The sequence below is a fragment of the Bos indicus genome, chromosome 21 (genome assembly GCF_029378745.1).
Source record: "Bos indicus isolate NIAB-ARS_2022 breed Sahiwal x Tharparkar chromosome 21, NIAB-ARS_B.indTharparkar_mat_pri_1.0, whole genome shotgun sequence".
Taxonomy (NCBI): Eukaryota; Metazoa; Chordata; class Mammalia; order Artiodactyla; family Bovidae; genus Bos; species Bos indicus.
The window spans coordinates 22844246-22869995 of NC_091780.1; the positions used below are offsets into that span (position 1 = coordinate 22844246).

Sequence of the window (25750 nt, forward strand, 5' to 3'; positions counted from 1 at the left end):
CAGGCCCACACTCTCCCAGAATGCCTTGCTTTCCCAAGCCCAAACTCTCCCCAGACCCCCTGCTCTGAGAGACTGGACCTCCCGGCATCCCCTGCTCCTAGGGTCAACACCCTCTCAGAGTTTGCTGCTGCTGCTGCTGCTGCTAAGTCGCTTCAGTCATGTCCAACTCTGAGCGACCCCAGAGACAGCAGCCCACAAGGCTCCCCTGTCCCTGGGATTCTCCAGGCAAGAACACTGGAGTGGGTTGCTATTTCCTTCTCCAATACATGAAAGTGGAAAGTGAAAGTGAAGTCACGAAGTCGTGTCTGACTCTTCGAAACACCATGGACTGCAGTCTACCAGGCTCCTCCGTCCATGGGATTTTCTAGGCAAGAGTACTGGAGTGGGGTGCCATCGCCTTCTCTCAGAGTCTACTACTAACCAAATGCCTTATCACAGGGTCTGTTGTCATGTTATTAAGGAGACTTGGTGCCACAATCCAATGGGGTCTTTGGAGGGGCTAGTTTATAGAGTTGAGGCTGCATTAGAAGTGTTAGGGGAGCCTGGCAGGCTACAGTCTATAGGGTCGTAAGGAGTTAGACATGACTGGAATGACTTAGCATGCCCACATGTGGGGGAAAAAATAATTTATACCAAAAAGATCTTGAGAGCAGTGGGCCACATGGGCCAGACTCAGCTGATATAAATGTCAGATCCTGTGCATATGTTCATAAAATCTGCCACACGAAACCAGGATGCAGGAGACAGCATTGGACGGCATTGGACCTGGCAAGAGATGCTGAGGGTTTTAGCTGATTGAGCTCAGAATAAACCAGTACATTAGGCAGCTGCCAGAACTGGAGCCTGGGATTATGTTATGAGTGCATGGCAAGCATGAGGGTGGCTAAATTGTTTCAATCGTGTCCAACTCTTTGCGACCCTTTGGATCATAGCCCACCAGTCTCCTCTATTTATGGGATTATCCAAGCAAGAGTACTGGAGTGGGTTGCTGTGCCCTCCTCCAGAAAATCTTCCTGACCCAGGGATTGAACCTGCATTTCTTACATCTCCTACATTGTCAGGCAGGTTCTTTACCACTAGCCCACCTGGAAAGCCCATGAGGGTGGCATTTACCCCCAAATCTGGAGAATGTTCAACCAAGGGGCTATGACAAACTCAGTGTGAGAGAGAGCCTGAGATCACACCTTCCATAGAATGGCTGAAGGAAGGGGGATGAAGGGTCAGAAAGAGAAGGCCAGGGTGAAGGAGGTTAGGGATAGGATTCTAAACACTTACAGATGAAAGATTAGGGAAAAATCACCCTGAGAGGTACTTGCAGTGAAGAGAAATTCCAGGGAAGCAGACTTGATGTTGATTGAAAGAAAGGACTTTTTTTTTTTCTTTTGGCATATCACACAGCATGCAGGATATCAGTTCCCCAACCAGGGATTGAACCTGGGCCCTCAGCAGTGAGAACAGAGTCCTAACCACTGGACTCTATGGCCCTACATTTGACCAGGGAATTCCCAAGAAAGAACTTTTTAATACAGTGTTTCCCAAAGCCTTTCTACAAAAACTCTAGTTTCACAGCAGATTAGTAAATGCTACTAGGTAAAGGGATCCCATAGTCAAATAATTTATTTTTAAAAACATTTTTGGCCACACTGCAGGGCATGTGGGCTCTTAGTTCCCTGACCAGGAATCAAACCCATATCCCCTGCAGTGGAAGTGCAGAGCTTTAACCACTGGACCACAAGGGAAGTCCCATGGTCAAATAATTTTGTCAAGCTTATCTGGACTCTGGACTAAATTTAAACAAGTTTCATGCAGGAGTTCTCAGAGCCTTTGCTAAGCTAACAAGTGTTGGCCATCTCCAAGGCATGTGTGTGTACAGCAGTTCTCAAATATATTTGACCAGTGTGTGTGTTTAGTCACTGAGTTATGTCTGACTCTTTGTGACCCCATGGACTGTAGCCCTCCAGGATCCTCCATTCATGGGATTCTCCAGGCAAGAATACTGGCGTGGACTGCCATTCCCTTCTGCAGGGGGTCTTCCTGACCCAGGGATGGAACCTGGATCCCCTGCATTGCGGGTAGATTCTTTATTGTATGAACCACCAGGGAAGCCCTATATTTGACCAGGGAATCCTTTTTTCACGGACGGTAAGCCCTCATCAATGGATGTATGGAAGGAGAAGATGAATGGATCTTTGGGGAAATGCAGATGAGGAGGTCCTAACGGGGTTGGAAGGGAGGCTTTTATGGCACTTCCACCCCGACTGTCTCTGCCTCTGAGGCTTGCTGATGCCAATCCACAAAAAGCACCCTGCTTCCTTCCAGATCTCCTGGCTGATGCAGATCACCATGGGCACCACGGCCACAGAGACCCTGAGTGTGGCTGGGAACATCTTTGTGAGCCAGGTGGGTACTGCAGCCTCCTGTCCCCAAGGAGGGCGGGGACCCTGCATCCCCAGAGCCCTGCTTCCATCAGAAGAGCCGATCAAACCTCCTGCCAGGGTCACCAGGGTCCTGGAGACGCTCCTTTGGGAAATACACTCTGTGCCTGGGTCAAGCCAATGAGGATGATGTCTGCCTGGTACCTCCCACCACCTTTTATCCTAGGTGAAGGTTGTCTTCAGCTTAGAGGCTCACGAATCCTACAGATGGAGCCCAAAGTTCTCCTTTTATACATGCGGAAGCTGGGGTCCAGGGGTGGGGATGCCTTGCCAAGATCCCACAATATAAGCCAGGACTTAGAATCCACGTCTTCTTCTTCCTGGTTGGGGTTCCTTCCACATCAGTTTGTCCTTTTTCCCCCTGTCTCTTTCTGAAAGAATATTTTCCAATATAACTTTGACTCTGAAGGGACTATCAGTCCTGAGTCCCTTTCAGAAGGCCTGGCCTTCCTAGGGGTGTGACATGGTGACCATTGTAGAATCCTGGCCTACCTGCCCAACGTGTAAGTCACCAAAAAGACATACTTGCCAAAGTATGGCAACTATGGGCAGTTTAGGAAACTTCGGAGAATATCTACAATTTTTTTTTTTTTTGCTTCGATCCAAGTGTATTGATTTCAAGGGTTTTTTGTGTTTTTTTCTTTAAAAGGCAGATGTGCTCTTGGATAAATTGTCCAATGTCCCTTAGATGTTCAAAATGAGGCAAAGAGGAAAAGGTACTTCAGTATTTTATATGAGATTTTATTTTATATGAGATGTTGCAAATGTAATCAGTGGTTTTTGTTGAGAAATACAAATTTTAGATTGTAAAGAGTTCCGAAGGTGAATTAACTTGGGTGGGGGTAGGGAGCCTTCAAGAATTAGCAGCATCATTTCAGGCTCAGTGTTGGTGGGCCTGGGCCCTCTTCTCTGTCTGCTCATGTCCCTAGAGGATTCCCGCCTCTCCACCCATGGCTTAAATACTTCTTCTCCCTTAACTCCAGTCTGGTATACATCCCACTGCTCCCTTCACCTTCCACTTGGATATCCTTAGATAATTCACTAGAGCTTAGTTGCTAAGTCATGTACGAATCTGTGCCACACTATGGACTGTAGCCCACCAGGCTCCTCTGTCCACTGGATTCTCCAGGCAAGAATACTGGAGTGGGTTGCCATTTCCTTCTACAAGGGATCTTCCTGACCCAGGGATTGAACCTGTGTCTCCTGCATTACAGGTGGATTCTTTACCAATGAGCCACCTGGGAAGCCCAGATAATTCACTAGATTAAGGCTAAACAAGTGGAACCCTTGAGTTCCTCTCTCAACGTGTGTGTGTGTGTGATTAAGGCTAAACAAGCGGAACCCTTGAGTTCCTCTCTCAACGTGTGTGTGTGTGTGTGTGTGTGTGTGTGTGTGTGTGTGTGTGATTAAGGCTAAACAAGCGGAACCCTTGAGTTCCTCTCTCAACGTGTGTGTGTGTGTGTGTGTGTGTGTGTGTGTGTGTGATTAAGGCTAAACAAGCGGAACCCTTGAGTTCCTCTCTCAACGTGTGTGTGTGTGTGTGTGTGAGTGATTAAGGCTAAACAAGCGGAAACCTTGAGTTCCTCTCTCAACGTGTGTGTGTGTGTGTGTGTGTGTGTGTGTGTGTGTGTGTGATTAAGGCTAAACAAGCGGAACCCTTGAGTTCCTCTCTCAACGTGTGTGTGTGTGTGTGTGACTGATTAAGGCTAAACAAGCGGAACCCTTGAGTTCCTCTCTCAACGTGTGTGTGTGTGTGTGTGTGATTAAGGCTAAACAAGCGGAACCCTTGAGTTCCTCTCTCAACGTGTGTGTGTGTGTGTGTGTGAGTGATTAAGGCTAAACAAGCGGAACCCTTGAGTTCCTCTCTCAACGTGTGTGTGTGTGAGTGATTAAGGCTAAACAAGCGGAACCCTTGAGTTCCTCTCTCAACGTGTGTGTGTGTGTGTGTGTGTGTGATTAAGGCTAAACAAGCGGAACCCTTGAGTTCCTCTCTCAACGTGTGTGTGTGTGTGTGTGTGACTGATTAAGGCTAAACAAGCGGAACCCTTGAGTTCCTCTCTCAACGTGTGTGTGTGTGTGTGTGTGTGTGTGTGTGTGTGTGATTAAGGCTAAACAAGCGGAACCCTTGAGTTCCTCTCTCAACGTGTGTGTGTGTGTGTGACTGATTAAGGCTAAACAAGCGGAACCCTTGAGTTCCTCTCTCAACGTGTGTGTGTGTGAGTGATTAAGGCTAAACAAGCGGAACCCTTGAGTTCCTCTCTCAACGTGTGTGTGTGTGTGTGTGTGTGTGTGTGATTAAGGCTAAACAAGCGGAACCCTTGAGTTCCTCTCTCAACGTGTGTGTGTGTGTGTGAGTGATTAAGGCTAAACAAGCGGAACCCTTGAGTTCCTCTCTCAACGTGTGTGTGTGTGTGTGTGTGAGATTAAGGCTAAACAAGCGGTGTGTGTGTGTGTGTGTGTGTGTGAGATTAAGGCTAAACAAGCGGAATCCTTGAGTTCCTCTCTCAACGTGTGTGTGTGTGTGTGTGTGTGTGTGAGTGATTAAGGCTAAACAAGCGGAACCCTTGAGTTCCTTTCTCAACGTGTGTGTGTGTGTGTGTGTCTTTCAACCAAAAATCTGGGCGCCATCCTTCCTCCTTCTGCTTCTCTTGCTCCCAGCTGCTCCCAGTCCATCAGCAAGTCCTGCCAGCTCTGCCCCACACCACATCCCAGACCTGCCCCGCTGCCCTTCTCCTCTGCTATGAGTCACCCTTGTCTCTCACCTGGATACTGCAGTCGCCTCCTCGCTGCTCTTCCTGCCATGACCACTGCCCCTACTGTCCATCCTTCACACACACATTTGAGTGGCCCTTTAAAAACACAAGTCAGAACTTCCCTGGTGGTCCAGTGGTTAAGACTCTGCACTTCCAGTGCAGGGGGTGCAGGTTTGATCCCTGGTCAGGGAACTAAGATTCCACATGCTGTGGGATGTAGCAAAAAGAAAAAAAAAAAAAACAACTCACAAGTCAGATCATGCCACTCCTTACTGAGGTCCACTGCTTACCCTGGCTTGTCCACCTGCCCTCCTCCTCCCCTCATCTCTCTCCCTCTTCCATAGCACAGTCTGGAACACAGTGTGTGCTGGAATTATTTATTGAATGAGTAAATGAATGGCTCTGAGCTTCCCCATGTGCTCTTTCTTTCTGGCAACCCCCTCATCTTTATTGGAAGTTCAGGCTTGGAGTTAAATCTGCTTCTGGTCTTTTGCATGAACAGAGGCAATTCTTTGAACCTCTCTGATCTTCTGCTCTCCTGGAACATGGGGATGACCACTTCCTTCCCAGAAGTGTGGAAGTGATGAGTGTCAGGTGCTTAGCTGAGTGCCTGTACGTGGGAGGCACTGGACGCAGGGGAGCATTATCAGGTCAGAAGGAAGGTCTGGGGGTCCTTTGACAGAGCTTGGCTTTTGCCAAGGTTCTGAGAACTTCAGCCAAGTACAGATGCTGGTCCTTACCCCTCCCTGCTGTCTCTTCCCCTGGGGTCCCCCAGTCATCACTGTGACCCACTCACTCCCAGGGGTGAGGACATCTCTACTGCCCCCCGTGCTAGCCTGGCCAGCTCTGCTTGTCTGACGTCTTTCCCTTTTGCAGACCGAGGCTCCTCTACTCATCCGACCCTACTTGGCAGACATGACACTCTCTGAAATCCACGTTGTCATGACCGGAGGCTACGCCACCATTGCCGGCAGCCTGCTGGGTGCTTATATCTCCTTTGGGGTACGTACAGCCCCCTTCTGCTTGCTGAAAACCAAGAACCTGAAACCTACCTTTGTGGGAGCCCCACACAGCTCCTGGCCAGATCGTTCTGGGGTCTTCTCTCATGGGCTGCATCCTGAACCAGGGCTCCTGTGATGGTGGGGGTAGAGGCTTCACCTGAGTAAGGCGGGCCAGGTGGGCTGGGCCATTTGGGCTCCTCACGTGGCCAAAGCATCCCAGTGTTCTGTTTACTGAGCACCAACTGCATGCTAGGCAAAGTGCGAGGTGTTTAGTATCCCGATTTTACAGATGAGGAAATTGAGACTCGGAGAATAAGTGAGGTGTCCAAGGCCAGAATTTGAGCCCAGATCTGTCTGACTCCAAAACACAGACACACTGTCCTCCACCTAGGCCATCCCTGGAGATTTGTCCTACTTTTCTTCCACCCCTGCCTCCTCTCCACCACATTCTCTCTTGGCACATGTCCTTCCTCTACTCCTAAATTATTACTTGTGCAGCTTTCTGAGCATAATGCATTTCTAGGTCAAATTCCAATGGTATGAATCTGGCCTTTAAACCCATCCCAACACTACTGCATGGCAACCTGAGATGAATCTTGTGTGTCCCAACAAAGTGCCTGGTAATAATGTGTCATGTGTGCGTGCGCGCTGAGCCACTTCAGTTGCGTCTGGCTCTTTGTGACTGTAGCCCACCAGGCTCCTCTGTCCATGGGATTTCCCAGGCAAGAATACTGGAGTGGGTTGCCATTTCCTTCTCAAGGATTGTATTTGGATAAAACACTATACTTGTCTTTGCTTTTACATGCAAGTCTTTAAAAATCTCATTTTCCCCCTTAACTATCAAAGAAATTCTTGCTTCTTAAAGAAGTGAATAAAGTAAAAAAACAAACTCCCTTACTGCCACTTCCCATGGATAATTCCCTTTACTGGATCAGAACAGCAGTGCTCAGTGTTGTCCATGGGCTAGCAGCACCAGATTCACTTGGGAACTTGTCAGAAACACAAGTTCTTAGGTCCCTCCCCAGACCTGCTGAATCAGAAACACTGTGGATTGGGCCGAGTATCCTGTGTTGGAACAAGCCTTCCAGGTGATTCTGATACTCGCTCAGTTTGAGAACCATGAGTTAAAATATGTCATTCCAGCTTGTGCTGTTTAGTTGCTCAATTATGTCTGACTCTGCAACTCCATGGACTGTAGCCCACCAGGCTCCTCTGTCCAGGGGATTTTCCAGGCAAGATTACTGGAGTGGGTTGCCATTTCATTCTCCAGGGGCTCTTTCTGACCCAGGGATCAAACCCACATCTCCTGCATTGGCAGGCAAATTCTTTACAGCTGAGCCACAGAGAAAGTCCTTCATTCCAGATATTTCTGTGTAAATAGTCATTTAAGAATATATACCTGAATACACATATGCTTTCTTTCTTTAAAAAAAAAAAAAACTAAAGATGAGTAATTCTATTCACACTTTCTTACAACTTGCCTTTTTCTTATAAAATTCTGAGCATGACATGAAATCCAGAAGTGTAAAGGAAAAAGTTGACAGAGCTAACTAATAAAAATGAGAAACCTCTGAATAGTGAAAGTCACAATTTTTTAAAATGTTAATGATTGATCAGGAAAAAAAGTTCATAAATTATAAACAGATATTCAAGCATACTGAGAGTTGAAATTAAAACAGTAATAACTTACATTTCTTCTAAAGATATGCAAAAATTTCCATGCCTCTAAACAGCAAGGTTGTGGGGTATTCATATATTCTTTAAAAAAATTATTTATTTATTTATTTGGCTGCGTTGAGGCTTAGTTGCAGCACTCTGATGTTCACTGCATCAAGCAGATCTTTCTTCGCAGCTCACAGACTTTCTAGTTGTGAAGCATGGACTTAGTTGCTCCATGGCATGTGGGATCTCAGTTCCCCAACCAGGGTTGGAACCCAAATCCCCTGCTTTGGAGGTGAACTCTTAACCACTGGACCATCAAGGAAGTGCCTCATATACTCTTTGAAAATGAAAGTGTTAGTCACTCAGTCAGGTCCAACTCTTTTTGAGCCCATGGACTGTAGCCCACCAGGTTACTCTGTCCATGGAATTCTCCAGGCAAGAATACTGGAGTGGGTAGCCATTCCCTTCTCCAAGGGATCTTCCTGACCCGGGGATCAAACCTGGGTCTCCTGCATTGCAGGAAGATTCTTTACCATCTGAGTCACCAGGGAAGCCCAAATCTTAGGCGTGATGAAATCCACAGCCAACTTAGTTTTCCTCCAGAACAACCTGTGGCGATTTCTTGTTTATCACTGCTGCTGCCATCATGCTGACCTCAGGGAGTGCCAGGCCCCCTTCTATGCTCTGGTCCAAATGTGGCCGTACTCAGCCATCCCCTCAAATAAAACATTCCCTGGCAGAGTCCTGCAAAGCTCCCCCTCAGCCACCAAGGCCTTCAGGTACTCGCCGGGCTGCGAGGGGTGGATGTAGTGTAGAGAACAACTGTTCCTGGCGTCCCCATTTGAGGCAGTGGACTCTACAGCGACCTCAGATGGGGCTGTGCTGACCCCCTGCGCTCTCAGATGTTTTCACTTTGGCTCACATTAAATGAACTCTCTTGGTAAGGCTAACACTTGAAGCTCATCATAGCTTCTACCAGCTGTTGCAGAGGCCACAAAGCTACAGTAATCAAAACAGTGTGGTACTGGTATCTGGGTAGACATGTGAAAGTGAAAGTTGCTCAGTCCCGACGAGCTCTTTGCGACCCCGTGGACTGTATAATCCATGAAATTCTCCAGGCCAGAATACTGGAGTGGGTAACCTTTCCCTCCCTTCTCCAGGAGATCTTCCCAACCCAGGGATCAAACCTAGGTCTCCCGCATTGCGGGCTGCTGCTTTACCAGCTGAGCCACAAGGGAAGCCCAAGAATACTGGAGTGGGTAGCCTATCCCTTCTCCAGGGGATCTACCTGCCCCAGGAAATGAACTGGGGTCTCCTGTACTGCAGGCGGATTCTTTACCATCTGAGCTATGCTGCTGCTGCTGCTGCTGCTAAGTCACTTCAGTCGTGTCCGACTCTGTGCGACCCCATAGACGGCAGCCCAGCAGGCTCCCCTATCCCTGGGATTCTCCAGGCAAGAACACTGGAGTGGATTGCCATTTCCTTCTCCAATGCATGAAAGTGAAAAGTGAAAGTGAAGTCGCTCAGTCGTGTCCGACTCCTAGCAACCCCATGGACTGCAGCCTACAGGCTCCTCCATCCATGGGATTTTCCAGGCAAGAGTACTGGAGTGGGTGCCATTGCCTTTTCCCATCTGAGCTATGAGGGAAGCCCATATGAGGGAAGCGCATATGAGGGATAGACACGTAGACCAATCAAATAGAATTGAGAGTCCGCTCTGGGCCCGCAAGAATGCGGGTTGGAATCTCCTCAGCGGAGTCCGGAGCTCTCTGCCCGAGGACGGGAGGGAGCTGGTGGAGCTGCCACCGCCTCAACCCCAGGCCTCCCGCGCCGAGGCTGCTCCCGCCTGCTGATAGAGAGGCTCGGGGAAGGGTGGGCGCCGAGCTCCGGCGGCCCCTGCAGGCCCGGCGGCGGGCGAGGCTGAGCGCAGGGCTCCTCTACCCAGACTAGCAGCCCTCGGAGTCCTCCGGCACCGAGCGGCTCCTGCGGCTAGGAAAGGAAGGAGTGAGGGTTTGGAAGCAGCCAGGGTTGTGCTGGGGTCCCGAGGCTAGAATCGCTCCCTTCTAAGCCTCTGGTAGGGAGACCGAGGTGTGGGCAGGGGGGTCGGGAGGCGGAGGACTGAGCAAGGAGGCTTCTGGAGCCTCTTCCAGAGGGAAACCCATATACTCTTTCAGTTCAGTTCAGTTCAGTCGCTCAGTCGTGTCCAACTCTTTGCGACCCCATGAATTGCAGCACCCCAGGCCTCCCTGTCCATCACCGACTCCCGGAGTTCACTCAAACTCATGTCCATCAAGTCAGTGATGCCATCCAGCCATCTCATCCTCTGTTGTCCCCTTCTCCTCCTGCCCCCAATCCCCCAGCATCAGAGTCTTTTCCAATGAGTCAACTCTTCGCATGAGGTGGCCAAAGTATTGGAGTTTCAGCTTTAGCATCATTCCTTCCAAAGAACACCCAGAACTGATCTTCAGAATGGACTGGTTGAATCTCCTTGCAGTCTAAGGGACTCTCAAGAGTCTTCTCCAACACCACAGTTCAAAAAACATTCTTTGACGCTCAGCTTTCTTCACAGTCCAACTCTCACATCCATACATGACTACTGGAAAAACTGTAGCCTTGACTAGATGGACCTTTGTTGGCAAAGTAATAATGTCTCTGCTTTTTAATATGCTGTCTAGGTTGGTCCAGAGAAGGCAATGGCAGCCCACTCCAGTACTCTTGCCTGGAAAATCCCATGGATGGAGGAGCCTGGTAGGCTGCAGTCCGTGGGGTTGCTAAGAGTCGGACACGACTGAGCGACTTCACTTTCACTTTTCACTTTCATGCATTGGAGAAGGAAATGGCAACCCGCTCCAGTGTTCTTGCCTGGAGAATCCCAGGGATAGGGGAGCCTGGTGGGCTGCCGTCTAGGGGTCACACAGAGTCGGACACGACTGAAGTGACTTAGCATAGCATAGCATAGCATAGCATAGCATAGCATAGCATAGCATAGGTTGGTCATAACTTTCCTTCCAAGGAGTAAACGTCTTTTAATTTCATGGCTGCAGTCACCATCTGCAGTGATTTTGGAGCCCAAAAAAATAACGTCTGACACTGTTTCCACTGTTTCCCCATCTATTTCCCATGAAGTGATGGGATGGGAGTATAATTTGCTCTAACCTTTTTGGAGAACACTTATCCGTCAGTTTAAAAATACTCCTTCCTGTTGATCCAGTTGGCAATATCATGATACAGAAATATTTTCACAAGTGGTCAAAGGATGCAAAATCCCAGCATCATTTGTAATAGCAAAAACCATCAATGTGTTACAGGATGGGAATGAGCTGGGTAAGTTCATCCATGCAGTGCACTGTTGCTCAGTCCCTAGGGTGAGGTTGAGCTTCCATGTTGCTGATTTGGAGAAGAGCAGTCTGCCTTGTGTTGGGCAAGAAGTAACAGTCAGAACTGGACATGGAAAAGGGACTGGTTCAAAATCAGGAAAGGAGGCTGTATATTTTATATTGTCAACCGTGTTGGAGAAGACAGACTCTTGAGAGTCCCTTGGACTGCAAGGAGATCCAACCAGTCCATTCTAAAGGAGATCAGTCCTGGGTGTTCATTGGTAGGACTGATGTTGAAGCTGAAACTCCAATACTTTGGCCACTTGATTCGAAGAGTGACTCATTGGAAAAGACCCTGATGCTGCGAAAGATTGAAGGCAGAAAGAGAAGGGGACGACAGAGGATGAGATGGTTGGATGGCATCACTGACTCGATGGACATGAGTTTGAACAAACTCTGGGAGATAGTGAAGGACAGGGAAGCTTGGTGTGCTGCAGTTCATGGGGTCACAAAGAGTAGGACACGACTGAGTGACTGAACAACAACAACAACAACAGCTTACCTTTCCCAGCACCCAGGCTCTCCTGATGCTGTGCCTGAGTGGGTCAGGGGTGACAGAATGACCTGCACTGTCCCCTTCTCTGGTCCCAGATTCCACTTGTCTTTCTTTCCTGTGTCCTTCGGGATGGGGAAACCCGCTCCTTGGTGCTCCCTTCCCTCAGAACACCTAGGCCACACTGGGAGGCTCAGCTCCACATACTCACAGAGCTGTCTGGGCAGGATAGCTGCTGCCACGTGATTTTCAAGAAGGCCCCTTGCACTCTGGGGCTTTGTCTTCTCCCGGCAAATCCCATGTAGAATGTTAGCATTTGGTTTACAGCTTGTCTCACCTGGGCCTAGGAAAGGCCCATGAGAGCTGGTGCATGCCCGCTCCTCCCCTAAAACTCACCATCAATTGATTTTGGAAGGAATTTGATATTTCAGAAATGAAAACTAAAGACTTTGGTCCCGAAACTCTTCACAGTGGCTATTGAGGGAAGGGCTGCCCTATTATCTTTAGGACTTAAAGACTTTCTAATTTTTTTTAGAATAATCTATTTATTTCTGGCTGTGCAGGGTCTTTGTTGCTGGGCACTGGCTTTCTCTAGTTGTGGCTAGCGGGGGCTGGGGCTGCTCTTCATTTCGGTGTGGGGGCTTCTCATTGCAGCGGCTTCTCTTGCTGTGGAGCACGGGCTCTAAGGTGCTTGGGCTTCAGTAGTTGTGGCACATGGGCTCAGTTGCCGCATGGCATGTGGAATTTTCCTGAACCAGGAATCAAACTTGGGTCCCCTGCATTGGTAGGGGAGACTCTAAACCACTGAACCCCCAGGGCAGTTCAAACCTTAGAGCCTTTAAATGCCTTAACTTTGTCCTGGGTCCCACAGGCAGTTGAAAGAATGGTGTTCTTTTCTACCACACGAGCATGAGTGTTGCTGCTATTACTTAAGACTGAAGTACTGGAAAAACTCTTATCCCTTTCCGACAATCGTCTTACAACTCAGCCTCTTTTTCTTTCCCTTGCTTGGGCCAGAGTCCAGGTCCAGCCTCAGGCAGGCAGGCCTCCCTAATGAAGAGGCCTGGGGCCCCACTCCCCTTTAGCTCCAGAGAAGGTGCAGAGGCCGCCCGGATCAGGCAGTGGCTGCGGATCTCTATCCACAGCCTCTGGTCTGGAAGCCCCAGACTAGTTGACCTGCTGAAAGGCCACATCCCTTTCTTCCTCCCCTCTGACCTCTGGATCTGCCTCCAGTCTGGCCACAGAAAGCTCTCTTCTGCCCCCACCTGGCTCTTGGCTGCCACTGCAGCAACCCGGGAGTTGGGGTGGGGGAGGGGGGGTGGGGGAGGGGGGTGGGGGTGCGGAGGGTTGGGAGTCGCTTCCTCCCGAAGCCCTGCCATCCCACCCTCCCCAGTCTCTCCTATTACTCTCCCATCCAGGCAGTTCCTCATGGAGTCTTTGGCCCTGCCCTTAGCCCCTGAATTCCAGAGAGATCTCGCCTCTCTCTCTTCCTTTCTCTTTGATGCTCAACTTCTGGCTACCTCTTCCTGCACCTTCCTATTGCTAAAAGCTGGATATTTCTAGACCTGCACTGTCAGACATAGTCAGTAGCCACTAACTACACATGGCTGTTGAACCTTGAACTGTGGCCAGTCTGAAATGAGGTCTGCTGTGAGACTTGGTGTGAAGAAATCAATTAGTATGTTTTATTGATAAGTTCTAGGGCTTCCCTAGTGGCTCAGAAGGTAAAGAATCTGCCTGCAATGCAGGAGACCTGGGTTTGATCCCTGGGCTGGGAAGATCCCCTGGAGAAGGCAATGGCAGCCCACTCCAGTATTCTTGCCTGGAGAATCTCATGGATAGAGGAGCCTGGTGGGCTATAGTCCATGGGGTTGCAAAGAGTTGGACACAACTGAAGGACTAATACTCCACTTTACTTCATTGGTAAGTCTCTTTTTCTTTTTTATTTTTATACCTTTTTTTTTTACTTCATTGGTAAGTTTTACATTGACTACATGGGTAAATGATAATATATTAGATATATTGGGTTAAGTTAAATACATCATCAAAATTAATTTCATCTATTTCTTTTTACCTTTAAAAAAAGATTTATTTATTTTTATGTATTTATTTTTGACTGTGCTGGATCTTTGTTGTGAGCAAGGGCTTTCTCTAGTTGTGGCGAGCAGGGGCTACTCTTTGTTGCAGTGTGGAGGCTTCTCTTGTTTCAGATCATGGGCTCTAGAGCACAGACTCAATAGCTGTGGTACTCTGGCTTAGTTGTCCTGAATCATGTGGGATCTTCCATGACTGGGGATCGAACCCTGGCATTGACAGGTGGATTCTTAACCACTAGACCACTTGCTAGAAAACTTAAATCACAGATGTGGTTTCCATTATATTTCTATCAAATGACACTGGTCTAGATTTGGTCTGAAGTCCCAAGGGACCTCAATGACTCCTTTCATTGTGACCCTTTTTAGCATGTTTGCCCAAAAAAACTCTAAAGCAGCTGCGAGCTCTCTCTCTAGCCCCAGAAACTGGTCTCCTTACCTACTCCTCTGGTTCAGGACCACTGTGAGAGGAGATCCAGATATGTACCTCAGGCTGTGAACACATTATGGGTTGAGGGGGTGGCCACTGATGTTCCTCGATCAATTGTACAAGAGTAAGAGCTCCTGGGACAGAGTCTGGGGCTTCTGAACGGGGCCAAGTAAGAGTTAGCCACATCCTGAGTCTTCCCCATGTGTAAAATGGGCAGAATTCCTGCCCACCTCATGGCAGTCTAAGAATCAAATGCAATAATAGCCAGAAAACACCCGCACAGTGTTGAAGAAGTGATCGTCCTTTCTCTGACATGTTAGGGTCAGAAGTCAGTCCTTCTGAAACTGGTCTCTTTTATGCTCTGGGCATGCTCTGTCGATCAGTTGTGTCCGACTCTTTATGATCCCATGGACTGTAGCCGGCCAGGTTCCTCTATCCATGAGATTTTCCTGGCAAGAATACTGGAATGGATTGCCACGCCCCCTCCAGGGGATCTTCCCAACCCAGGGATTGAACCTGCGTCTCTTGCACCACCTCCTGCGTTGCAGACGGATTCTCTACTGCTGAGCCACAGGGGAAGCCCTTATGCTCTGTAGTGTCTGGATTTACTTCCTTTCTCAGTAAAGATCTTTTTGAAAATTCAGATGGAGGGTTCCTACCCTCTCTCCCTCTTCACATAGGAGAGCTTTGGGTAGAGAAGGGCAGGCCTTGGAGAGGAGTGGGCCATAGGATGCTGGGGCACAGAAGGCATTCCTGAGCCAGGGTCTGGAAGCAGGGCTGGGGTATGTCATGGCCCTGAGAAGTAGCTGACAGGGAGGAGTGTATGGGCTGGCCCAGTGCCCCAGAGAGCCCTGCTGGTGCAGGACTTAGCCCTTTCCAAGATGAGCAGGAAATGACGGCCTAAGGCATTTGAGGCAGTGGCCACAACCGACCCACTCACAGGGCAGCGTACAGGAGTGTGACACCTGCGGGGTGTGCTCCCTGCTGAGACTCGAACTGACAAACCAGAGGCAGCCTCCAAGCTGGAGGAAAGGAGAGGGTCCTGGCGGCTAGAGGTAAAATCCCAAGATTCCAGTGGTGGCATTGTGCCCGCTAGAGCTGGACAGCCCAGGAGGAGGAGGCCAGCCAAGTCCCAAAGGTCAGCCTGTAAAGTCCAGAGAGGACACCTGCCTGAGGCTGTCTATTCCCACAGCATCAGCACGGTGGCACATCCAGTGCCCATGATGGGTGTTTGGGGGGTGGGTGCTGGAGCCAGTACACTACCTTGCCACCGAAAGGAAACAAGGGGCTTTAGAAGAAGGAGGATATTACAGGGGTTTCAGAGCCTCGGCGGGTCTCCCAGGGCTGGTTCCCTGTCAGCAGTTCCTGGTACTTCCATGGGCTTCTTCTTTTTAAAAACTATTTATTTGTTTAATTTACTTATTTGGCTGAGCCGGTTCTTAGTTTCGGCACACGGGCTCTTTGATCTTCACTGTGGCACGCAGGATCTTCATTTAGTTGTGGCATTCGAACTCTGAGTTGCAGCATGTGGGATCCAGATCCCTGACCAGGGATCGAACCTGAGCCCCCTGCATTGGGAAGCCATTGGACCTTAGCCAGTGGACCACCAGGAAGGTCCCCCATGGCCCTCTTTGGCCTTCTGCTTTTGTTAACCTAAGCACGTAGCTTAAACTTACCTCCTGTCTTTTTGTTCCTCTTTATTTGAAATTTAAGAACTGCAGTTGATTTATTATCAACTTTAAGGAGAAGTCTATTTTATTTTTCTGTCTATAAAAGCAAGATATATCATTGTGGACATTTAGGAAATATGCAAAAAAGCTGAAAAACAAGAAAATTGTTCTGGTCCTACTAGCCAGGGACAGATAATTGGTTGGCATTTTGGTGTATTTCTTTCCGATCTTCTTTTTATGCAGAGTTGTGGAGTTTGTTTTCGCCCCCATCATTGTGGTTACGCTCTATATGCAAGTTTGTGGGCGTTTCTCCATGTTATTGTGAAGCCTTGGTAACCATTGTTTTTGATGGCAGCTTGACAATGCTTAGCTATTCCCCCATTGTTACATGTTTGTGTGCTCTGTGCTCAGTCCTGTCCTACTTTTCATGACCCCGTGGACTATAGCCCTCCAGGGTCCTTTGTCCATGAGATTTCTCAGGCAAGAATACTGGAATGGGTTATCATTTCCTGGGTTGAAGATCCAGGGGATCTTCCCAACCCAGGGATGGAGCCTCCTGTGTCTCTTTCATTGGCAGGTGAATTCTTTACCACCGGGCCCCCTGGGAATCCCTTATTGTGTGTTTGGTTGGTTCTAACTTTCCCACTTGGTAAATAACACAGTGGTGAAAAAGTGTCACATCTCTGTGAAGAGAAGAAGAAAGCAAAGGGTTTGAGACCACAGTAAGGATACAATTCAGGAAGGAACACTCCCAAGGGCTCTGGTTGCTCCATCATCTTGCTGCAAAACGCTTCTATAGCCTGGCTCCAGGAGACAAGAACTGGGGCCAAAAGGGTGGCTATTGTAGGAGGAGATTTCCTTAGAAACAGTTCTCTGACCACAGGAGTGGAGATAATGAGTTGTTTTGAAGTGATGAGTTACCCGTCACAGTAAGTGACAGGAGGAGTCCTGTAGAGGGAAGACATCCCTTTACTCTGAGGTCACATTAGGTCACATCTTGGGTAAATTCCAACTCTTGGGCTCTGTGAGCTTTGTCTGAAACCATCACAAGCTCCTCAGCCAGTGATGAAGCAGCCCTCAGATCAGTGGTCAAAGAGAGACAGCCTAGAAGGGAAGGAAGAACCTTGAACTTGGAGCCAAAAGACACAATAGGTCTGATTCCTTCTCTTCCTGTATTATGGGAAAGCCATATTTAACCCTTTGGGGGCCTCAGTTTTCCTGTCTCTGAAGTGGGATAACAATACTCGCCCTGCCTAACTTCCCGAAGTTCTAACTTCCTGAAGTCCTGCCTGTAAGGCTCTGTGCGTGCAGACTGTGACCCTCTACACATGAAATGAATTAATACTATCAGCATCAATGGCAGCAGGACAGCGATGGTGATGCACCAGTGGGGTGCACCCGTGCTCCCCTGCTTCCCTGGGGCTGCTCTTCCCGGGCTGCATGTTTCCTCTGACATCTCTCTATAACCCTGTCCGTACTCCCTCTTGCAGATCGATGCTGCCTCCCTAATTGCGGCCTCTGTGATGGCTGCTCCTTGTGCTTTAGCCCTCTCCAAGCTGGTCTACCCAGAGGTGGAGGAGTCCAAGTTCAGAAGTGAGGAAGGCGTGAAACTGACCTACGGGTGAGCACAACAAGAGGGCCTGCACAGAAGGAAGCCAGGGCTGGGCAGGGACAGGAGCAGTCAGGGCCGCAGCAGGTCCTGTGTGCTCTGCCGCCCACTATCTTTCACCAAGCCCAGCCCATCTCCCCTCTCAGCCACTGCCCTACCTGTGGCTTACCTTCAGAAAATGCAGGATCCAGGTCTCGAATCTTATCTTCCAGTCAGTCTCTGACCAGCGGGATGTGCCTGGTGTGTGTGTGTGTGTGTGTGTGTGTGCGCGCGCGCATGCTGAGAAGGGCATGAAAACCACGCCACCTCTCTACATGACCCCAGCATCAATCATTGACATAGTGAGCGCTGTCCTTGACTTCACTCACCTCCTAATATCTCTTCATCACTGTCTTAGCAACCTTTGTGTAACATTTAATTCTAAAAAAATATTGAAAGATAACACTTTGGACAAATGTACTTGTGGATACAATGGGCGGCCCCAACCTCATAACTGCCTGAAGGTCTGGGGCAGCATTGCCCTAGAGGAATATAACATGAGTCACATGTATAATTAACATTTCCTAGTGATCATCTTTAAAAAGTAAAGTGGTGATTTTTTAATAAGATGATTTTAGTAAGATGTTTTGACTCAATATATCCAAAATATTGTCATTTTAATGTGTATTTGATATAAAAATTATTACTATTTCAGGGACTTCCCTGGTGATCCAGTGGTTAAGACTCCATGCTCCCAATGCAGGGGGTATGGCTTTGATCCCTGGTCAGGGAACTAGGGTCTTCCCAGGTGGCTTAGTGGTAAAGAATCTGCCTGCCAATGCAGAAGACATGGGTTCTATCCCTAGGTTGGGAAGATCCCCTTGAGAAGGAAATAGCAACCCACTCTAGTATTCTTGACTGGAGACTTCCCTGGACAGAGGAGCTTGATGGGCTATGGTACATGGCGTCACAAAGAGTTGGACATGACTGAGTGACTGAGCATGCATGCATGGAGGGAACTAGGCCCCTCATGACGCAACTAAAGATCCCAAATGCTGCAACAAAGATCCTGTGTGTCGCAACTAAGACTCGGTATAGCCAAATATATTAAAATTTTTTTTTTAATTTTAGAGGTATTTCATATTTTCTGGTACTAAATCTCTGAAACGTGGTGTGTATATTCGTCACACATCTCTATTCAGATCTGCCTCCTTCCAAGTGCTTGTTAAGTTGCATGCAGCTCGTGGTTTGTCTTAGATGATGTCTGTACTAGGAGTCTGGGTCTTAGCCTAGTGCTTGGACCAGCATCTTTCTGGTCTCAAGGACCCCTGGCTCTGACATGCTCTGTTCAAGTTTGAGCCTGTAGGACAGGGAGCCCTGAACTTGTGGAGACAGGCCAATAATGACATCTCTTTGTCCCATTGACAGAGATGCTCAAAACCTCTTAGAAGCAGCTAGCAGTGGAGCTGCCTTGTCTGTGAAGGTCGTGACCAACATCGCGGCCAACCTGATTGCCTTTCTGGCTGTGCTGGACTTCATCAATGCTGCCCTCTCCTGGCTGGGAAACATGGTGGACATCCAGGGGCTCAGCTTCCAGGTACAGTCCCTCTCGACCTGTGGAGGGGGTGGTCCTGGCCAGTGGTGACTGTGGGTGGACACACACAGAGCCCAGGTCAACCCCAGTCCCAGCGGCATCTCTTGCCTTGCGCCTCAGCTCATCTGCTCCTACATCCTGCGGCCAGTGGCCTTCCTGATGGGCGTGGCCTGGGAGGACTGCTCGGTGGTGGCGGAGCTGCTGGGGATGAAGCTGTTTCTGAACGAGTTCGTGGCCTATCAGGGGCTCTCCGAGTACAAGCAGCGCCGCCTTGCGGGCACTGAGGAGTGGGTCGGCTCCAAAAAGCAGTGGATCTCCGTGAGTGTCCCCCTCCCCTTGCTGGGGCAGGGCATGATGCAACTGTCCCCCTGCAGGCTGGCTGAAGACACACGGAGGTGGTCCTCAACCTCCCACATCCCGTTGCCCTGGGCAACAAGACAGCTTTAGGCTTCACTGCCATCTTTCTCAGGGTCTCTCTCTCTTGGCTTCCCTTGTGGCTCAGTTGGTAAAGAATCCACCTGCAGTGCAGAAGACCTGGGTTCTATCCCTGGGTTGGGAAGCTCCCCTGGAGAAGGAAAAGGCTACCCATTCTAGTATTCTGGCCTGGAGAATTCCATGGACTGTATAGTCCACGAGGTTGCAAAGACTCGGACATGAGTGAGCGACTTTCACTTCACTTCACTTCTCTATCTTTTGAAGATATCTGAACTCCAGCTGTAGATGGTCTACCATCCCCTGGCCTTGGGCCAGCTGCTACACCTTGCCTCTTCTGTTGGAAAACCAGTGTCATACCTGCCACCCCTGCCCCAAAGGAATGGGTGTGAGACTCTAGTGAGGAGCTAAGAGAGTAAAACAGAAAGACCTCACCCCATTAATCTCCAATATACGGGATTCAGCTCAGGGGTTGGTTTGTTCAGTTAAGACTTTAAAAAAAAACCCCAAAACTATAAAAGCTTTCTAAAATGAAACTCTCTAAAAGAATAACAACCAATGTAACATGATTAAGAATAAAAAAATTACCCATCATATCGTCATCCCCAAATGACAGCTAATATATAATCAATTATATCTAATTATATGATAATAAATATAAACATAACAATATAATATTTAATTCCACTGTTTGGCTCTTATACCCAATGCTGAAACGAGTAGCTTTTGCACTGAACTTTTCCCTCTTCTCTGATGATTTCCTTGGGAGCATTTCCACATGTGGGATGACTGAATCGTATGGCATGAATCCTGTGTGGGTGCTGCCAGTAACTTTTGCAAAGGTTTATAGCAACTGAAACCACCCCAGCTGTGCCTGTGAGCATTGATTTCACCACACACTGAACAGGGCAGAGCAGCCTCTTAAAAAAAGAAGTCTTGCTACTTTAATGGGCAAATAATAGCTCATTGTTTTAACGTGTGTTTCCTGGGTTACTAGGAACTTTTAACATAAAATATTTTTTCTTGTCTTTGAAATTATTTTTTTTAATGATAAAGAAATGCACTCTTTAGCTTTTCTTTTTTTTTTTAAGAAGGTTTATATGGAGTAAAAAGCTCGGGTTTCCCCTCACTCCTAATTTTCGGCTCCAGCATCACTGTCTTCTCTAGACACAGTGGTGGTATGTACCTCTGGGCTTCCCTGGTGGTTCAGTGGTAAAGAATCCACCTGCAATGCAGGAGACACAGGTTTGATCCCTGGATTGGAAAGATCCCCTGGAGGAGGAAATGGCAACCCACTTCAGTATTCTTGCCTGGGAAATCCCATGGACAGAGAAGCCTGACAGGCTATAGTCCGTGGTGTCTCAGAGTCAGACATGACTAAAGCGACTGAGCACACGCCTACAATGTGCCTTCAGGATCTTTTTCAGTGAGCTTCATTCCTTCAGCAAGTGTTTGTTGAGACCTCTGAGGAACCAGGCCCTCTGCCAGGTACCAGGGATAAAAAGGGTAATTAGACGGACATGGTACCTGGTGACATGGAACTTATATCTAGTGAAAGACACAAGAAAACAAAGGAATAAAAAATTTTAAACCACAATCTTCAGTAAGTTCTATGATGGAAACAATAAAAGGAGTCAGGGAGGGCGTCTATCCTTGACTAGGTAGGACTGACTGGACAGGGAAGGCCTCCCTAGGGACTTCCCTGGTGGTTCGGTGGTTAAGACTCTTCGCTTCCACTGAAGGGGGCTCAGGTTCTATCCACGGACAGGGAACTAAGATTCCAAGTGCCACACATTGTGGCCAAAAAAAGGCCCCCCTGAGACGGGTACTTAGACCAAGACTTGGAAGGAGGAGCAGAGGCCAGAAGAAATGGGGAAAGCATTCCAGGCAAAGAAAGAGGTACATGCAAAGGCTCTGGGGTTGCCCAAAGCACTGGCTTGGAGAAGTGAGAGACGTCTACTTAGAACAAGTGGTAATTGTGACAGAGTAACCCAGGCCAAAGAGCAGTTGGAAGCTACTGAAGATTTGACTTCTGACATTTTAACATTACTTGGGCTGCTGTTTGCAGGGTGATTGTAGGTGAGTAAGCAGAATGCAAGTACCTTAATATTTTTAAATCAATTTATAAAAACTCTGTATGTTATAAAGATATTAATTCTTTTCCATTTTCTATTTAAAAAAAATTTTTTTGGCCATGTCACGCATCATGTAGGATCTTAGCCCCCCAATCAGGAATCAGACTTGGACTGCTTGCATTGGAAGCGTGGAGTCTTAACCACTGGACCACCAGGGAAGTCCCACAGTTTCTACATATATTTTTCCTGGTCTTTTTATTTTCCTTTCCCTTCATTCCGTATTCAGGAATTTTTTAAAATACAAATTTATACCAAATCTTTGCATTTCTTATATTATTTCTAAATTTAAGAGACTTACCTCCATTCCAGAAACCTGGTAAGGGTTAAATTCCTAAAACAGTATGATGAAGTAGTTGAAATGGTGCGCTCTTGGGAGTCAGACAAAACTGAGTTCAAATTGTGACACAGCTGCCTTTTTGCTGTATGAACTTCAGTCACTTCTAGGAGCCTCAGTTTGCTCCTCTCCAGGATGAGAGCAAGAAGGCTATTCTGTAACAATAATACTATTATCCTATATTTTCTAATATTTAATGTTTAAAATGTTAATATTTATCTGCTTTAATGATCTAGAATTAAATTTTTTATATGGTGTGAGGTATGGGTCTAAGCCTATCTTTTTTTTCCCCCCAAATTGTTCCATTTTGGCCCTTAGTACTTCTAGGAAATTACACAACTGTTCAGAGCAAAAGGGAAAGAGAGTTATATTGCTTAAATACCTACTCTAGGGACTTCCCTGGTGATGCAGCAGTTAAGACTCCATACTTCCAATGCAGGGGCACAGGTTCAATCCCCGGTTGGGGAACTAAGATCACACAAGCTGTGTGGCCTGGCCAAAAAGTTAAAAATTAAATAAAATCTGAAATTAATATAGAAAAAGAAATAAATACCTACTCTATGCCTATTTCTTCCTATACATGATATGATCTCTATGACAGTCCTCCCAGTCAGATAGTGTTATTCCCACATTCCTGATGGAGAAGCTAAAATTTAGGTTCCACCCTGGGTCAGGAAGATCCCCTGGAGGAGGGCATGGCAACCCACTCAAATATTCTTGCCTGGAAGATTCCATGAACAGAGGAGCCTGGGTGGCCACAGTCTACAGGTCACAAAGAGTCAGATATGACTGAAGCGACTTAGCGTGCCTGGGGTGGTTTGAGCACATCCCTGTGGGAAGCCCATCACCTCTCATCTTCTGCTTTCTCAGGTCAGAGCAGAAATCCTCACAACGTTTGCCCTCTGTGGATTCGCCAACTTCAGCTCCATTGGGATCATGCTGGGAGGCCTGAGTGAGTCCTAGAGGGGCCTCCCTGGCCTCCTATAAAGGGCAGGGGTTGAGGGGGGTTGGTCTCCAGTTCTGGCTCTCAGATACCTACAACTTCCTAGGGATCTGCACGCCTCAGTTCTCCTCTTGGTCTAAGGCAGAGTCTGAACAAGGAGGTCATGGAACTTCCTGCCAGCCCTGGAATTTCATGACTTCTCTGCTGCTTAGCTGGCCCAGGAGGTCAGCACCTTGGCCTCGTAGGGCAAGCCTGGCTCAGGGCCCTAGGGAGGGTCGGAAGGTACAGTGTTGGCTGACCAGCTGAAGCTTTGACCTGCCAGTTCCCATACCCACAGTGGACAGACAGGCCCAGTGGGGCCTAGGGAGGAAGGCTCTATAGAACTATCAGCTTTTTACAAAAAACCTTTCCACCCTTCACAGTCCCCTGCCTGGTGGTGCAACCATCCCGTTTTATTAAAAAGGATACAGTCTTGCAAAAGTGAAATGTGACCCCAGTCACTCAGCTATTAAGTGGCTGTTAAGTGTGTTCGTCGTGCAGTCGTGTCCGACTCTTTGCAACCCCATGGACTGCAACCCATCAGGCTCCTCTGTCCATGGAGTTCTCCTGGCAAGAATACTGGAGTGGGTTGCCATTCCCTTCTCCAGGGGATCTTCCCGACCCAGGAATACAGCCTGGGTCTCCTGCATTGCAGGCAGGAGATTTCTTTACCATCTGAGCCACCAGGGCAGCCTAATAAGTGGCTAAACCTGTATTTAATCCCGGGTCTGCCTGATTCCAAACTCAATGTTCTTTCCCTACACCTGCCGCTGATGGCATGTGGGGAGGTGTGGAATGCTATTTAGTCAGGCCAAGGAGGACTCTCAGACTCAACAAGCATCAGAAGGACAGCGCCTGTTCCTCTGGCCCCCCAGAAGAGGAAGGGGGTTGGTCAGCAGACACAGCCAGAAGCGCAGAGAGGAGGCAGAGGGGCCTGCAGAGTCCTGGCCCTGAGCCCTCCTATCCTCCTGCAGCCTCCATGGCTCCCCAGCGGAAGAGCGACTTCTCCCAGATCGTGCTCCGGGCGCTCTGCACGGGGGCCTGTGTGTCTCTGGTGAACGCCTGTGTGGCCGGTGAGTGCAGGCCTGGTGGGCTCAGGACTCAGTCCAGGGCCAGGCACTGGGGCCCCGGGCTCTCTGACAGTCCTTGGGTGGCGTTGCGGGGGATAGTAAGGGGCTGGACCCTGCCGACTAGCTGCTTGCTCTGCACAGGGATCCTCTACATGCCCAGGGGCCCTGCGGTGGACTGTGTGTCCCTCCTGAACACCACCCTCAACAGCAGCAGCTTTGAGGTGTACCAGTGCTGCCACCAGGCCTTCCAGAGGTGAGTGCCTGGGCCGGGGGACTAGGGGCCGGGGGCCGGGGTGCTGACAGTGATGGGGCGCAGAGGCCCGAGTACCTGGGGTGGGGGAGGCCTGTGGTACCAGAGCAAGGGGGTAGAAACGTTATGGCTGTGGCTGATGTAACCAAGGGAAGAGGAAGCGGGGCTTGAGGACCAAACTTAGAAGAGTGGACCAGAGACATGGAGCAACTTCCCTGAAGTTGCTCAGCCTTTAGTGGTCAGCAGAGCCCAGGCCTGGAGCGCAGACTACAGCTTCTGCTTCTTTTCAGCACCGGCCCGGAGTTCAGCCTAGAGGCCCTGGACAACTGCTGTCGGTTCTATAATCACACCATCTGTGCGTAGCGGGGACAGAACGTCTCTGTGTCTTCCGGGCGTTATTCTCTCCCGAGAAGCAGAGCCGCCACCCTTCTCTCTCCAGGGTCCCCTATCCTGGGGGAAGCCACAGGGCTTAGATCACCCCAGGCACAAATCGGGAAAGGCGATCAGGGAGTGGGTGGATTGATGGGTGCCCCCACCCTTCACCCCCTTTCTGCTCTCGCATTTCCTCCCTCCTCAAATGTGAACGCTCAGGGTCGCCTCTGCCTCCTCTCTCTTCTCTGTACCCCCTGCCCTGGGTCTCCCCTGTTTGCGCTCCCCTTCTGCTCCGGGGCCCTCGGCCCTGGCATTTCAGCCGCCTCCTTCCCTTCCCTTCTCTCTGGACATGGGAATCTCGTTGTGGCTTCACCCCTGCCACATGGCTTCTCCTGGAGATGCTTTCCTCCACTTTCATAGACTCCCCTACTGCCCTCCCACACAGCACTTTCCAGACTGGTGGCCTGTGTAGCACTGTCCCCCAAGATATGCAGAGGTTTCCATGATCCATTAGGTTTGGGAAATACTGGGCTAAATAAAGTTAGGGTTTTGTTTTTTGTTTGTTTGTTTTGTTTGTTTTTCTCACTGTGGACTCATCAGAGCTTGATGTGGATGTGATAGGAGATGTTTTCCAAATTTGGCTGTAAGAATCTTTTCTATCTTTTAGTTGAGGATCCCATGGGAAAAAGTCTGGGAAATACTGGTTGATGCTCAGACTGCTTTACTCTACATAACTGTAGCCTTTGTAGTTGTTTACCTGGCGCTACATGTCAGTGTGCGGTTCTCAGTGCTTCATACTTTGTAGCTCAATCCTTACCACAACTCTGTGAGGCAGGTACTGTTGTCATCCCTAGCTGAGGACCAGAGTTCAGAGATGTTAAGTAACTTGCCTGAAGTGGCACAGCTGGGAAGAGGAAGAGGCAGGACTTGATCCCCAGCCATCCAGTTCCACCAGCTGTGGTGTCTGGTCTCTCTGCTAGGCTGCTAAGAGCTTGGTCATGTGACTCTCCCTACACCCTCTGCTTGCCTCTTCTCCCCAGCCCCGTCCCTCTGCTCCAGCAGGTCAGGCATCTGATGTG

The 25750-nt window shown here is 48.9% G+C and overlaps 1 protein-coding gene across 2 annotated transcripts in view; it reads left to right on the plus strand.

Moving 5' to 3' along the window:
• The window catches only part of SLC28A1 (solute carrier family 28 member 1), a 73709-nt gene extending 48483 nt beyond the window's left edge, over positions 1-25226 (plus strand). For both annotated transcript variants that reach the window (XM_019984044.2, XM_070775177.1), the window contains 9 exons: positions 2320-2400; positions 6065-6190; positions 17405-17535; positions 18931-19099; positions 19217-19414; positions 22868-22949; positions 23954-24052; positions 24191-24302; positions 24590-25226. In XM_019984044.2, coding sequence (XP_019839603.1) covers positions 2320-2400; positions 6065-6190; positions 17405-17535; positions 18931-19099; positions 19217-19414; positions 22868-22949; positions 23954-24052; positions 24191-24302; positions 24590-24662 — 1071 coding nt within the window. In that variant the 3' untranslated portion in view covers positions 24663-25226. The remainder of the gene's footprint in view (positions 1-2319; positions 2401-6064; positions 6191-17404; positions 17536-18930; positions 19100-19216; positions 19415-22867; positions 22950-23953; positions 24053-24190; positions 24303-24589) is intronic.
• Positions 25227-25750: the final 524 nt, after the last annotated feature.